This window comes from Archocentrus centrarchus, chromosome 1 (assembly GCF_007364275.1).
Source record: "Archocentrus centrarchus isolate MPI-CPG fArcCen1 chromosome 1, fArcCen1, whole genome shotgun sequence".
NCBI lineage: Eukaryota > Metazoa > Chordata > Actinopteri > Cichliformes > Cichlidae > Archocentrus > Archocentrus centrarchus.
Window position 1 is genome coordinate 3,443,225 of NC_044346.1, and position 13,918 is coordinate 3,457,142.

The 13,918-nt window shown below is 41.1% G+C and overlaps 1 protein-coding gene across 1 annotated transcript; it reads left to right on the top strand.

Annotated features, from left to right (window-relative positions):
- LOC115790092 (putative ferric-chelate reductase 1) lies at window positions 1–13,695 on the top strand. The gene is made up of 15 exons (XM_030743765.1): window positions 1–220; window positions 1,023–1,159; window positions 2,230–2,327; window positions 2,480–2,660; window positions 2,868–3,071; window positions 5,125–5,226; window positions 5,398–5,542; window positions 6,541–6,648; window positions 7,064–7,179; window positions 7,434–7,520; window positions 9,319–9,410; window positions 10,983–11,041; window positions 11,164–11,301; window positions 13,496–13,527; window positions 13,606–13,695. The coding sequence occupies exons 1-15, from the start codon at window positions 1–3 to the stop codon at window positions 13,693–13,695; spliced, it is 1,809 nt and encodes a 602-aa protein (XP_030599625.1).
- Window positions 13,696–13,918: the final 223 nt, after the last annotated feature.

Sequence of the window (13,918 nt, forward strand, 5' to 3'; positions counted from 1 at the left end):
ATGAGTCGCCTGGAAAGTGATGGTTTCTCTGCAGCAGACCTTGTTGTATTGCTGCTGGTGTGTACCGGTCCGCTGGTCCGGGGCTACCCCTCGGGGCTGGTTACGGACAGCTGTGGAGACATGCGACCCAGTCACTCCGGGGCTAGCCCGCAGACAGCACCGTCACCCTTCACTGTCACTACAGGGCAAAGGAGCTACAACCTGGGAGAGGATGTCAAAGGTGAGCTATTAAATCTGATAAAAACACTGCCAGTTAAAATCTGCTGTAATCTGCTCAGAATGAATCCAGGAGCAGCTGAGTGCACACAGGATGGAGAGGATGGTGCAGCTGTGGCGCTCACCGTCCTCACATCACAGCAAAGTGTGTGGGAAGAGCAATAATGTCACAAGTTAAACTAGTTACATTTGTAAAGTAAAACTGGATAGTGAAGCTTTGATACAATGTTCTAATTATAAAGCACCAGGATACAAATATCCCTGAAAAGAATGCTGTCTCCTAAAGTCTGTACCAAAAAGAGGGAAAACATTTTCTTCACTCTTGTGGAATATTTTCATGGACAATTTGGGATGTAACTGGTTTGCTTCTAAGACAGTAAAGCTTAAAAATACAAATGAAATACAAACAGATAAGATTAAGATTAAACAGACTGTTAAGATAAGATAATCCTTTATTTGTCCCACATTGTGGGAAATTTACAGTGTTGCAAACAGCAAAGGGACAGCAGAACAAAAACAAGAATAAATAAAAAGAATAAATATAATATATAAAATCTGAGCGCTCCCATTTATGTAAATGATTTTTACCATAATGCATTTCTTCAGTTCATTATGTGCTCAGCTCTGCACCAGTGTCACTAAACATCTTGTTTTGTATAATCACACTGACAGAACCATCAACACCACCACTTACATTCCTCCAACGTCTGTGTTGGATGAAGTATCCTAATGTCAAAATTCACTGTCAGTAGGATTTTCATGGATGGGAACCCTGGACTAAATTTTTGGTTTTCCATGATTCCAAGTTGAGCTCCTGGGCCCGGCCTCCACGCTATTCACTGGTTTCCTGTTAGAGGCTAGAGAAGTGGGAAGCCAGACTCCTGTGGGTTCCTTTGCCATACCAGCAGGGGCTGCTCAACTCCTCAGCTGCAGCCAAAAACCTGTGAGTTTCCCCTCTCTCTGTACAGCAGGCAGCACCCTCACAGTCTCACTCGCTACTGTGATGTGTACTTTTACATGTTTGCTTGATGGTCTTTGTTCCACTGTAGTTAATGAAGTGTAGAAAACAGACATATTCTCAGCTGATTACAGTAGACACAATAAGAGCTCCTATAATAGAAAGGTGCTGTTGACACTATGGACACTATCATATGATACACCTCACCTCTGTTAGTTTAATGCCAGTGACAGAGCAGTGACAGAGCAGTGATAGAGCAGTGATAGAGCAGTGATAGAGCAGTGACAGAGCAGTGATAGAGCAGTGATAGAGCAGTGATAGAGCAGTGACAGAGCAGTGATAGAGCAGTGATAGAGCAGTGATAGAGCAGTGATAGAGCAGTGACAGAGCAGTGATAGAGCAGTGATAGAGCAGTGACAGAGCAGTGATAGAGCAGTGATAGAGCAGTGATAGAGCAGTGACAGAGCAGTGATAGAGCAGTGATAGAGCAGTGATAGAGCAGTGACAGAGCAGTGATAGAGCAGTGACAGAGCAGTGATAGAGCAGTGATAGAGCAGTGATAGAGCAGTGACAGAGCAGTGATAGAGCAGTGATAGAGCAGTGACAGAGCAGTCTGGTGTTCTCCATTTTTTTGTGTTATCTAAATTTAAGAGACAAAAAAAGGTTTGTCCACTTATTACGATTAAATATGAAATTCAGCTGCTCATTCATCGTTGTGTGCACAAGTTCTACAACTCATGTAAAATAGATGGAAAACTGTTAAAACATTCAATGCTTGACTTCTATAAAATAGTGAAATGCCCAAAATGCAGTACTTACACCATGTATACACAGTCTTTGTGTAGCTTGTTAGCAATAAGTACACAGTTCAGGACCAATACTGAGACTGTAAAATGAGAAAATAAGAAGATATACAGTATATTCGTAATCTGTGTGTGTGTGTGTGTGTGTGTGTGTGTGTGTGTGTGTGTGTGTGTGTGTGTGTGTGTGTGTGTGTGTGTGTGTGTGTGTGTGTGTGTGTGTGTGTGTGTGTGTTTGTGTGTGTGTGTCTCCAGAACTCAGCTGTATCCCACACGTCACGCTTTAGGAGCAACTACATTCAGGTGACGTGGAGATCAGAACCATCAGGAGACATGAAAGCCGTTCAGTTCCAGTAAAGTCTATTAATTCTCTCCTGCTGCCTTGCTCAGAAGCACATTTCATAACCCTCATATTCCACCTTGGCCCAGGCCTCTTGCTGTGTAGAGTTTGAAATAGTAGATATTTGGTATACCTCAGTTCACAATGGTTTTGTTGTCCCTGCAGTGCATCCTTTGTGCGGAATTACCAGACCTTTTGGGTTGACGTCACAAGCCCTGTCCTGACCTTCACCAATGGCAGTGCTGTTGGATCTACAGGTGCCTCCAGTACACCCAGTTCCACTAGTACACCAACAACAACAACACACAATACTGGCAATGGCAATATACAACCGTCACCACTTGCTGTAAGTAACACTGTTTCAGACACAGTTTGAAAGTAGGTACCAAACTACAAACCCAGCAGTTCTTGTGGCTCAATCATCAGGCTGATTTGAAAGTGTTCATTGGCTTTGAGGTTGATGGCAGTCCACCATCTCCCATCTATATTCTGCACCTCATCTCATCCTGGGGGAGACTGTGGCTCAGGTGTGTGTGCGTGTGTGTGTCTCCAGAACTCAGCTGGATCCATCTCTAGTGCTGACTGTGGAGTCACCAAAGTGTGCTTCAGTCGGCCTTCAAACTGTGACCCTGCAGTCAGTGCTGCCTGTTATTTCATGTCAGCCACGTTGTTACCCGGTGGTGCAGCTGTCCGCTATGAGATGACCGGTCCCTTTGAAGGATACGTCTCTTTTGGATTCTCTGACGATCGGATCATGGTAAAGATAAATTTCTGTTACAACAATAATTGTGATGCACGTGTTTAACAGCACCTACAAACTTTGTGAGCAAAGCAAAATGGGAACCACAATTCCCTGCTTTAAAACTGATTGGAATATTGCTTTATAAATAATATCGTTGTTTTTACTTACCTCACAGTTCATGTATTTTAATTCCCATCTTGTCTATGTGTGGCTCCACTTTCTGAGACCTCATACATCTAACACACTGAATGATCACAGGATGGACAGATTTAGTTAGTTGGAACTGGAGACTGTCAAAATAAAACAGGAAGAGACCAAACATGATACACACGCAGACCTGACACCACACAGGGAATACAACTAAATATAGAACACATGAGACGGACAACACTGACACTGGAACGCGGAGACGCGGGAAAGACAAGAAGAACAAAGAGAAACAGGAGTGAAATAACTATAACAAACTAAGGATCAAACCCATACGCAAACACAGGAGAAATCCACCAGTGACAGAACCTCAGAAGGACGAAACAGAAACAGTGGGGAGAGGACCTTGGCAAAAACACACTTCACATAAAAGTTTGATTTGCATGTCATTGAGAAAAATGTATCTTTTCCCATGCTCTTGGAAAAGAATTAAATAATGTGTGTGGACAAAACAAGATGGTGGCACTTTAGGGGGGTGACATCACTTGCAAACCAGCCCAAAGCGAGGTTGTGCATTCTGTTTGGTTTATAGTCTGTGGGTCCACCACCTTTCTCATGATCATCCTCACCCCATGAGGATCATGCATGGAGACCGAGGGTGACTGATGATCATTTAATATTTCTTCCATTTCCAAATAATCCCTCCAACAGCTGTCACCTTCTTATCAAGCTTCTTGCTGGTGGTCTTGTAGCCCATTCCAGCCTTGTGCAGGTCTACAGACCTGAGGTCCTTTGGCAGCTCCTGTTCACAGAAACTAATTCTGTGAACAGGTGTGCTCTATAAGCATGTGTTGAGGTCAGGAGGATCTGTAACTGACTGATTGTAATCTGTGTGCTACGTGGGCACACAGAATTCTGGCTGGGTTGACACACAAATCAATGTACAATTCTCTCCATTAAAATGAAATTAGTATAAAAATGAGAGACTGTCCATTTCTTTATAAGTGAGCAAACTTACAAACTCAGCAGATGATCCAATAATTATTTATTATTGTGCACAGATCCCATTGAGTATATATTCTATATATTTTTACCTTGCAAAGGAAAATGGCAGAAATGTTGGATTATAGTTGGTCAGTATTTTGGTCTTGGCCACATTTCACAAGACACATGAAAGCTGTTTACATCACAGTGAATCTATGTCCACTGTGAGCAACCATCTTTGAACAGAGGAGGTGGATTACATCACCGACTTTCCCCGCTTACAGTGTGAACCTGAGCTCCCTTCCCAGACGTCTCAACCCCTCCATTGTTCCAGTAACCTCAGTAGGTCACATGGAAGAATGGAGCGAAGTCCCAAATTGGTTTCATCTGAAACCAGTGACTGTAATGACCCACGCCTCCTTTCACACTTTGGCACATGAACAACAGAGGATTACAACCACCTCCAGGGGACTACGTCCACTGGGGTTTGAGAACTGAAGAAACCTTTCAGATGAGAGGTGAAACGTCTTCAAGAAACAAGAAGAAGTGCAGTTGCCTCTTTCAAGCTTCAGAGAATACTATGACCTGGATGACAATGGCATATCACACAGACATATCACAGTGAATGATTTTTTTGTGATATCTTTGACTGAATAACTGCTCTTACAGTAGCAACTTCAGAAAGAATATCAAGTTTTGGCTTGAATTAACATCAGACTTGACTGCCGTGGCACAGCAGTGCTCTCCAACTGATGAACCGAATCTGGTTCTCTGTTTTCAAGAGCCCAGAATATGATTTTGAGCTGTGTTGTTGTTCAAAACAGCCTTTTGTCTAATATCAGCAAGTTTGGATTTTTTTGCCCCATAACAAATGGTTAAAAAATATTCACTTGTGTTAAAAGCATGCAAATTCATTCTTCTTTTTGTCTTTCCTCAGGGAAATGATGATATTTATATTTGTGGCACAGACAGTAATGGACTGGTGGGAGTGCAGCACGCGTTTTCAACAGGACAAAAAGCTCCACTGATCCTCCCTCTGGTACTGAAGCGTTTCTCTGATCTCTATAAGGCCAGAATGTTTCTGTTTAATAAAATATTTAACGTGCTGTTGCTGAGCTTGCAAAAAACAAACTGCACATGTATTTTTTGTGAATTCCAGTTTATTATAAAAGTTATGTCTGAGATTTTTTTTTCTGTGTGTATCCAACAGGGGAACGTTTATAATATTACTGCGTCAAAGCGGGACAATGTCATCAGCTGTTCCTTCACTTCCACAAACACAGTTTCTACTCAGAGGACTTCTGGTTTCAATCAAACCTACTTCCTGTTGTTTGCCCACGGACGCAGCAGCTCTGGTAACTGGATACACCTGATGGTTCGTTACACCGAACCAGACAATCTTTATAGAAAGGACACTTTCAGATGATCTAATAAGCAGTTAACTATTTGTCTAACTCAACTAATCAGATCAACCATAACAATTGGTTTTCTACAAGTGAAGCTCAAAGCCTGAAAGCCTCAGGCAACCTCCATATCTGACACATGAAGCCACTGTGGAAGCCTGGTAAGATGGGTTCTGTTGTGAACAAAGGGAGGAGTGATGGATATATTAATACCTACTAGATAAGTGACCAAACTCAGGCTGCATGGTGTGAAGGTGCCAGCACTCTCTAAATTTAGGAGCTTATTTAAAGGTGATCAAATTTAAGCACTGTGCTCTGAACAAATTAGCACAATTTTACTCCAGTAAATAATACTTATTTGGAACATTTCTGCAGGCTCTCACTGTGCTTCATCTTCCAATAGTGCCAACATTTATGTCCCTCCCAGTTTATGAAAAAGAAACACGTTCTTTTCCTAAAAATAATTACATCATAAGGAATCCTAAGCTTGTATCTAAATGGTAAATTACAGACTGAGTCTAATCCATTAGCTGAACATATTAAATGCCCATTAAATTGATGCCTTTCACACTTTGGCCATGCAGTCTCTGAGCTTTCATTACTGAGTTTCTCATCTTGGCTGACAGGTCAGGTTTTTCTTTCTTCCTTTTTTCCGGATGTGTTTCTCTCTCTTTCACATGAACTTCAGTGTCAGACCATTAACGTGTATGTGTTCGTGAGTGATGAAGCCCATTTTTAATTTCTCCCATCAGACCGGCAGGGAGTACCTCTGTGAGCACGCACGGGGGAACATAACAGCTGAAACAGAGCCTCACATGTGGGAACTTAGTCACAGCTTATTCTGTAACATTTAAAAGGGTTACATAGTGTGGGAAATGTTAGTGTGCCAAGTGTGCACCTGTATAGCTTACACATACATACATATAAGCTTTGAAACATCTTTCCTACAGGACAAATCCAAATCCATTCGGACGCCTTCAGCAGCACTGACAAGATCGACATTTCTAAACCTCTGGTTGTGGGAAAAGGTGCATGTCCTCCAATCATAAAAGCTCACGGTAAGATCCTGCACAGCCAGGTGTGTGTGTCCATGTGGGGTTTTTTTAATGGATTGGTTTGGACACATTAGATCGGTGATCTCTTGGTAATAACTCTTTCCTTTAGGGACGATTTCAGGAGACTTCATTTGTAAACAGTCATTTGTGACATAATCTACAAATGTTTAAAAACAGTTTTATACAATTTGGAAGCCATAATAATGTTTCTATGCTGTAGTCCTCCTAATGACTTACCTCTAAGAATGGCAACGTATACAGTTGCTTCACTATTTTGGTCCAAGGTTGCTGTCAAATGCTTCCAGTTATTTATAGTCAGTTGACATATACACAGACAATGTGCTGGGACCATGGAAAGAAACTGAACTCCTAAAACCAAGAGAAGTGGAGAGAATTCCAACATTAAACTGTCTTTCAGGATCACTGATGCTGATAGCCTGGATGACCACAGGATCACTGGGAATGATGGTAGCCCGATATCTGAAAAAAATGGTCAAGGGAGGGAAACTGTGCGACAAAGATGTCTGGTTTGTGGTGAGACCTCACAGACTAAACCATGTACTGTTCTGTATTTTCCACATAAAACCAAAGCTTGTGAAAATAATTTAACAAACTTAAAGTCATATATTCCAGATGCAAACACACACACTAAGAAAATATTAAGTATTATATCTCAGATATGTTAGATTTGTAAGACAGCTTGGTCCAATCCTAATCTGATCTGGGAACAGCTGATTCTGTATGTTTGGCTGGCTCAGTATGACGTTGTATTCTTTGTGTTCCTCCAGGTCCACGTTGGAGCAATGAGTGTGACGGTAGTGGCCACAAGCATTGCTTTCATCCTCGTTTTCTCGTATGCTCAGGACTGGGCCGGGGTTAGTCCACGGGCTCTGCTTATTTTTAAATTTTCTTTGAGTTTCAGTTCACTCTCGGTTACACCGGTGTCGGTGCTACTGCAGAGACTCAGTGCCTTTTGAGAGCCAGTCCACATTTCAACAGGTTCAGAAAGTTAAGATACCTTTGAGGGATAAACTGTGGCAGGCAGAACCTGTGGGCTGAATCCATTCAGATCAGATCAGTTTTATTTTAATGTTTGTGTTTTGTTCTCTTTGGTTCTGGTTTCCCAGTTTGTTTAAGCTTCTGATTCTTAGTTTGTTATTATTATTGTTTATTATTAGTTTTCTGAGTCCTGTTATTAGTTGGTTCCCTTTATTGCATTCCTGCCTCCCTTTGTTCTTGTCTTCCCCACATCTGTGCCCCAGTGTCGGGTTTGTCCCTCTGTGTCATGTCCCTTGCCTGTGTGTTTGTATTTAGTTTGATTCCCAGTGTTGTGTCTCAGTCTCAGTCCTCCGTTGTTTTCTGTTTTACTTTGTCAGTCCTCGTCGCTAGTGTTCTGTGTTTAGTTTGACCTTCCTGTCATGAATTCCCGCACCTGTTGCCTGTTCCCTTGTTATCTCCTGTGTATATAGTGTGTGTGTTTTCCCTTGGTTCCTTATCATGTTGTCGTCTGTGTTTACCATGCTGTGTGTCTCCCTGCTCCTTAGATTGTTATTTAGCTCTGGCACCTGAGCAGCTCCAGTATAGCTGTGTTTATTATTTCTTGTCACTTCCCAAATATCACACCTTAAGTTCAGTTCTGCTCAGCGAGCCTGCGCTCTGGGGTTCGATCCCTGCCACACAGCTAGCCCTGACAGAACCAGGCTCAGGAAGGACGGTCATCTGCAGCTTCTGGTTGTGGAGCATAGTGACACCATGAGCAACCAACAGGACAAAACACAAACTGTGGAGTAGACAAAAGTTAATGACCTACAATATTGGCTTATTATTGCACTGGATATCTACTGACTGCAAAGTATTGGACTATTCTTGTTTAGCTTCTCTCACAGGCACTGATGTCCTGGAACCTGCACTGCTATTACTTTGGTAGGAAAGAGGCATATAATAACTTTGGCTGTTGTCTTTTGACTGCAGTTATTTGTGAAGGCTTTACCTTCGCTCAGGTGGTACCAATCAGAAGGTTGGTGGATCAATCCCCAGCTCCTTCAGTCTGCAAGTAGCATCCTTGGGCACTATACTGAACCCTTAGGCACAGATAAAAGCACTATATGAATGTGTGTGTGTGAGACTGGATGAATGACGCTCGCAGCAGGAAGTGCTTTGAATGCTCAACCTGAGTAGAAAGGTGCTATCTGAGTACTGATCCATTTACCACTAGAAGGTGTTTGCAGCTCATTGGAGGGTACTGTCAGTATCATTTGATGTGCAGTATTTTAGACCCAGAGTCTGCTTTGAGTGGCCACTCAGTTTGCCACTTTGTTTTTCATTTCATTCAAAAAATGTACTTATCACTGAAATCTCACAGTGATAAGAATTATACACTATTTAGGTTCACCTGGCAGTCAATGGCATTGACAAGGTAACTGCTAAGCATTTCTGTATGACACAAACCAAAGGCAGAGACAGCATACTGGAGGATATTATTAAGTGACTCTTATTAATATTAATGCTAGCCAGCCAACTTTTTCTGTGGCTTGTAGCCAAATGATGCATCGCTTTAAAATCAAATGTTCTGTTGATGTTCCTCAAACACTCTCTTCAGTTACACGTTTAAACAGCTGTCAGACTGATATTAATATGCCCATGAATATTAGTGTTGATGTGTTTGGTTTCCAGGGAGCACATTCAGTGTTGGGCTGCCTGGTTATGATCCTCTCATTCATCCAGCCTATAGGGGCTATGCTGCGCTGTGGACCACAACATCAGCTGTATGTACCCATCTGTGTTCTTGGAGTTCAGTTTATTATTATTACATTTAAGAGTAGGCTGTTCAGGCTATTACGTTAAACACATTCAATATTAGCCTGCCAACAACTTTTGAAAACACCATCAACAAAAGGGCTGGGGCAGCACCTGCTTAATGACTAAATGCACCACCAACTCAAAGAATTAGTTATTAATGTCATTGATAACCTCTGAGAGTTCTTATCATAATTCTCCCATAAATGTCTTTGCAATTAGAGGAAGTGTAGCCCTAAACAGAAACCCCCCCGTATACCACCAACCCGTTCATGTTTCGATTTGTTTTTCCCCACCTGGCGACACACCTGCTGAGGAATAAAACTCTTATTATTGGTGACTCTGAAACAAGAGACACCAGCAACCATAGTTGTCTTCCAGGGGCCGGAGCAGGCAGCATTGAAGGAACTGGCTCAGGCTAAACGTAGATTTGGTAAGATTGTAATTCACGTCGGCAGTAATGACATCCGGTTGCACCAATCAGTGGCCACTAAAATTAATTTTGAGTATGTGTGTAATTTTGCTAAAACAATGTTAGACTCTGTATTTTTCTCTGGTCCCCTCCTCAGTAATAACATGTGCACTCACATGTTGTCCTTAAACTGTCCAGAAAATGACAAAAACTGTCCGGAAAAAGACACAGGCTTTATAGATAACTGGGAAACTTTCTGGGGAAAACCTGATCTTATTTTGGAGAAACAGCATCCTTCCCACTTTAGATGGAGCAGCTCTCAATTTAGTTGAATTGAAAATAATTGAATTGAACGGAATTTTATTTATATAGCACCACATGACAAAATCAGTCACCTCAAGATACTTTATACTTTATACAATAATTACAGAGAAGACCCAACAATCAGAACCCTATGAGCAAGCAACAGTGGGAAGGAAAAACTCCCTTTTAACAGGAAGAAACCTCCAGCAGTATCAGGCTCAGAGAGGGGCAGCCATCTGTCATGACTGGTTGGGGCTGAGGGGAGAGAGACGGGACAAAAGATATGCTGTGGAAGAGAACCAGAGATTAATAATAACTAATGATCAAATGCAGAGTGGGGTATAAACAGAGTAAAGTAATCTGCAAAGGAATAGAATAGAATAGAATAGAATAGAATAGAATAGAATAGAATAGAATAGAATGCCTTTATTGTCATTATACAGGATGTACAATGAGATTGGAGGGCCACTCCTGTTCAGTGCCATGCAACAGAAAATCAAACTCTCTAAAATATATAATCTAGTATAATCAAGAAATATACAGAAATAAACAATGTATAAAATATACAAAAAATAGAATGTATAAAAATATATACATACAAAGGAATGCTGTATTTGAAGAGTTTCAGTCACAATTTACGATGCATAGCACAGAAACAGCAGGTTACGAATGATCTTCTCATGGCCTCTGACAGTTGCCTCTGTGCTTGTCCTTGTGCTTCAAAGCTAAGTATTGCCTACTGCTCAACAAATGATCTGTGCTGTTTTATTTCTTACAAGGACTTCATCAGCTGATGATTTCATATTTATTCTCTTCTCTTTGATAGGAGGAATCTGTTCAACTGGTCACATTTTTTAAATGCAGTGGTAATAAAAGCTATTGCTGGTAAGCTTTTGTTTTACCTGATGCTGTTTGGCACTCTTTCAGAAACCCTAACATTTTCAACAGCAGACACACTGTGACCCATGCTGCTAGTCCTCAAATGCCCATTTCTGTGTGTCACACAGTGGCAGCCATATTTACAGGCCTGGACTTGATTGACAGCACTAATGAATGGCTAATGAAAGTGATGGGTGGCTTCCTTGGCTGGGAAGCTCTGTTTTACATCGTGTTGGAGGTCCATGACTGGAGATTTAAGCATACAGGTAAACTTTTGTTTTTCCTTATTTCAATGACTGAAGAAAACAATCATAACAATCATAAATGTTTAAAGTGCTTCTAGAGGTTGACTGATGAAATAAAATAGGTCTTGGGATAATACACAAAGTGACTAACTTGAGGCTGTTCTGGCAGCATGTTGTGGCCACATTATGTTTTATTTTCCCTGTATATTTATTTTAAGTTATAGCCAGTATTTAAAGGTACAACTGGGTCCATGAGTCTGAAGCCACTACTGAAGATACTCCATCTTGAGTTTTATTTTTATTGTGCTGGATCACAACAACAGTCATCTCAGTGCACATTATTCTGTAAGGTAAAGACCATATGCTATTAGAAAGAAAGCCCCCAGTGATCCATAAAGTGTTATGTACATTTAAATGCATGTTTAGAAATCTGTGGGTAGCAGGTAAGAATGGCCTGTTCATTATGCTTCCAGTAACTGGTTGACATATGATTGTCTTGGGTAAGTAAATGTGAAATGAGTACATAAAAAGGAGGATGACTGGATTATATTAGACTACAGGTTGGCTTAAATCATCTCAACCAAAAAAACATCCAAGACTGGAAACACTAAGCTTGACAAATTTACCTCCTAATTCAGAGCAAGCTAATGGCTCAGTCACACAAAAGAGGACAGCAACCTCCTTGCATCTACACACAAAAAAACTGGTTTTATTGGATTTTTTCACATTCTGTAATGGTAAATGGACTAATTCTAATATAACGCTTTTCTACTCTGAGCACTCAAAATACATGCCTCATTCACCCATTCTCTCACATTCATAGAAGCACTTCCTTCTACAGCTTACTGTAAGTAATAAGTGCTTACTATCTAACATTCACACTCCAACAGTTGCATCAGAGAGCAACTTGGGGTTCAGTATCTTGCCCAGCCAGGAATCGAACCACCAACCTTCTGATTAGTTGATGACCTGCCCTCCTGAGCCACCCCCATTCTGTGACCAATTGAAACTTCTGGTGACTAAATGGTTGAGGTTTAAGGATGTTACACATTCATAGCCACTTTTGATCTCAAGGTAAAAATGCAGGTCACCTGACAGAAGGCAAACTTTCTGCAAACAGTTGCAGTCTGACTTAGACTGACTGCAGTCACTCTCAGAGATTATCTAGGGTTTACTCTCTAATTATGCAGACAGATTGCCAACATGTTGCCGTCAGCCTGAAAAGGTCTTTGTCGATGTGCTCAGCTCGAGGGGACTCCACTCGACTGGCTCCCAGCTGCTTGGATTCTGGTTATATTCCTGTAGAACAGGAAGCTTGCTGAGTGCAAATGTGACAACACTAGTGGCCCAGTTCCATTGGTAGCTATATATGACTGTGCCACAGCATTGCCTCCTCTGTGTTTGGCAGATGATGTGGTAATCTTCAGATTCTGAGCTGTTTCTCTCCTCCTCCATACTTTTATCATTATTCTGGTACAAGGAACGCTCGGTTATATCTCTGCAAAGATATAACACCCAGATAGAACTGGTTAGGCTCTTTAGACTTTGCCAGAAAACATTAATAACCTGGCCTTTCTGTTCTGGAGTGTACCCACTCAGCAAACATGTGGGTGTGTCCACACAGGGCTCATAGCAGTTTTGCCCATTGAGGCACCTATATGGGTTTTTTTTATGGGTAAGCCCACTATGGTTTGCTCACAGTAAACTGACATGGTGCCCTGAGGGGTAAAATTACTGTGGGGTCTGCAAGGGCTAACCCACAGAGTGTCCAATGAGGGTTTTCTGTGGACAAGCCCACTGTGGGTTGACTTAATTAGATGCTGTGAAGTCGTTTTCTTAACCATGGAAATAATTTTGTCATCATCTACTTTTGCTGTCTTCTGTAGTTCCTAAATAGTTCATGTAAATTTTTGTAAAACCCTTTGACTTTAAGCCAAAAGCATTTCGTTTCCATATTGCTGGATTCAAAATGGTTCAAATGGTATTTAAATGAATATAAATACATTGAAATTAAATGAAAGATTAAAACTAAGTTTAATATAACTTAAACTACAAGGACAAAACAAATAATTCAAAATAAAACTGAACAAAACTGAAGTAAAAAAAAAAATTCAGATTTGGATGTATGGGGTAAGGTCAGTGGCCTTGAAACATATTCTTTGGATTGTCGGCTATGTGCCAGTTTCTAAATGTTCTCTCTGCTCTGGGTTTTTAGATAGTGCTCCTGCACAGCTGGAATCAGCATTGGTAAGTTGAAAAAATATGAAAGCAAATAATCATTGATCATTGTGAGGATTTTTATTGTAATTTGCATTGCTTTGTCAGGTAAAAGGTGATGGGCTGCTGATCGGTCTGTTCTTCTTGGGGAACCTTTGCTTTTTGGTGGCACTTTTGGTTGGAATTGGCACGTCATAAGAGCAGCAGAAGACTCGTGTGAAGCTTTTATTTTGTTGCATTTTATTCAAACGTACTTGATGGGAGACTGCAGTGAAAATTCCACCTCACTGATGCACCAGCAGGCAGATCCTGGAAAGTTTTTCTTCTCCTTCAGGAAGGTCTTTCTCAACTTTTGCCGGATGTTTTTGTTCGATTGGTTCTTTTGCTTTTGGTTTCATAACTAACATTAAATTCAGTTACT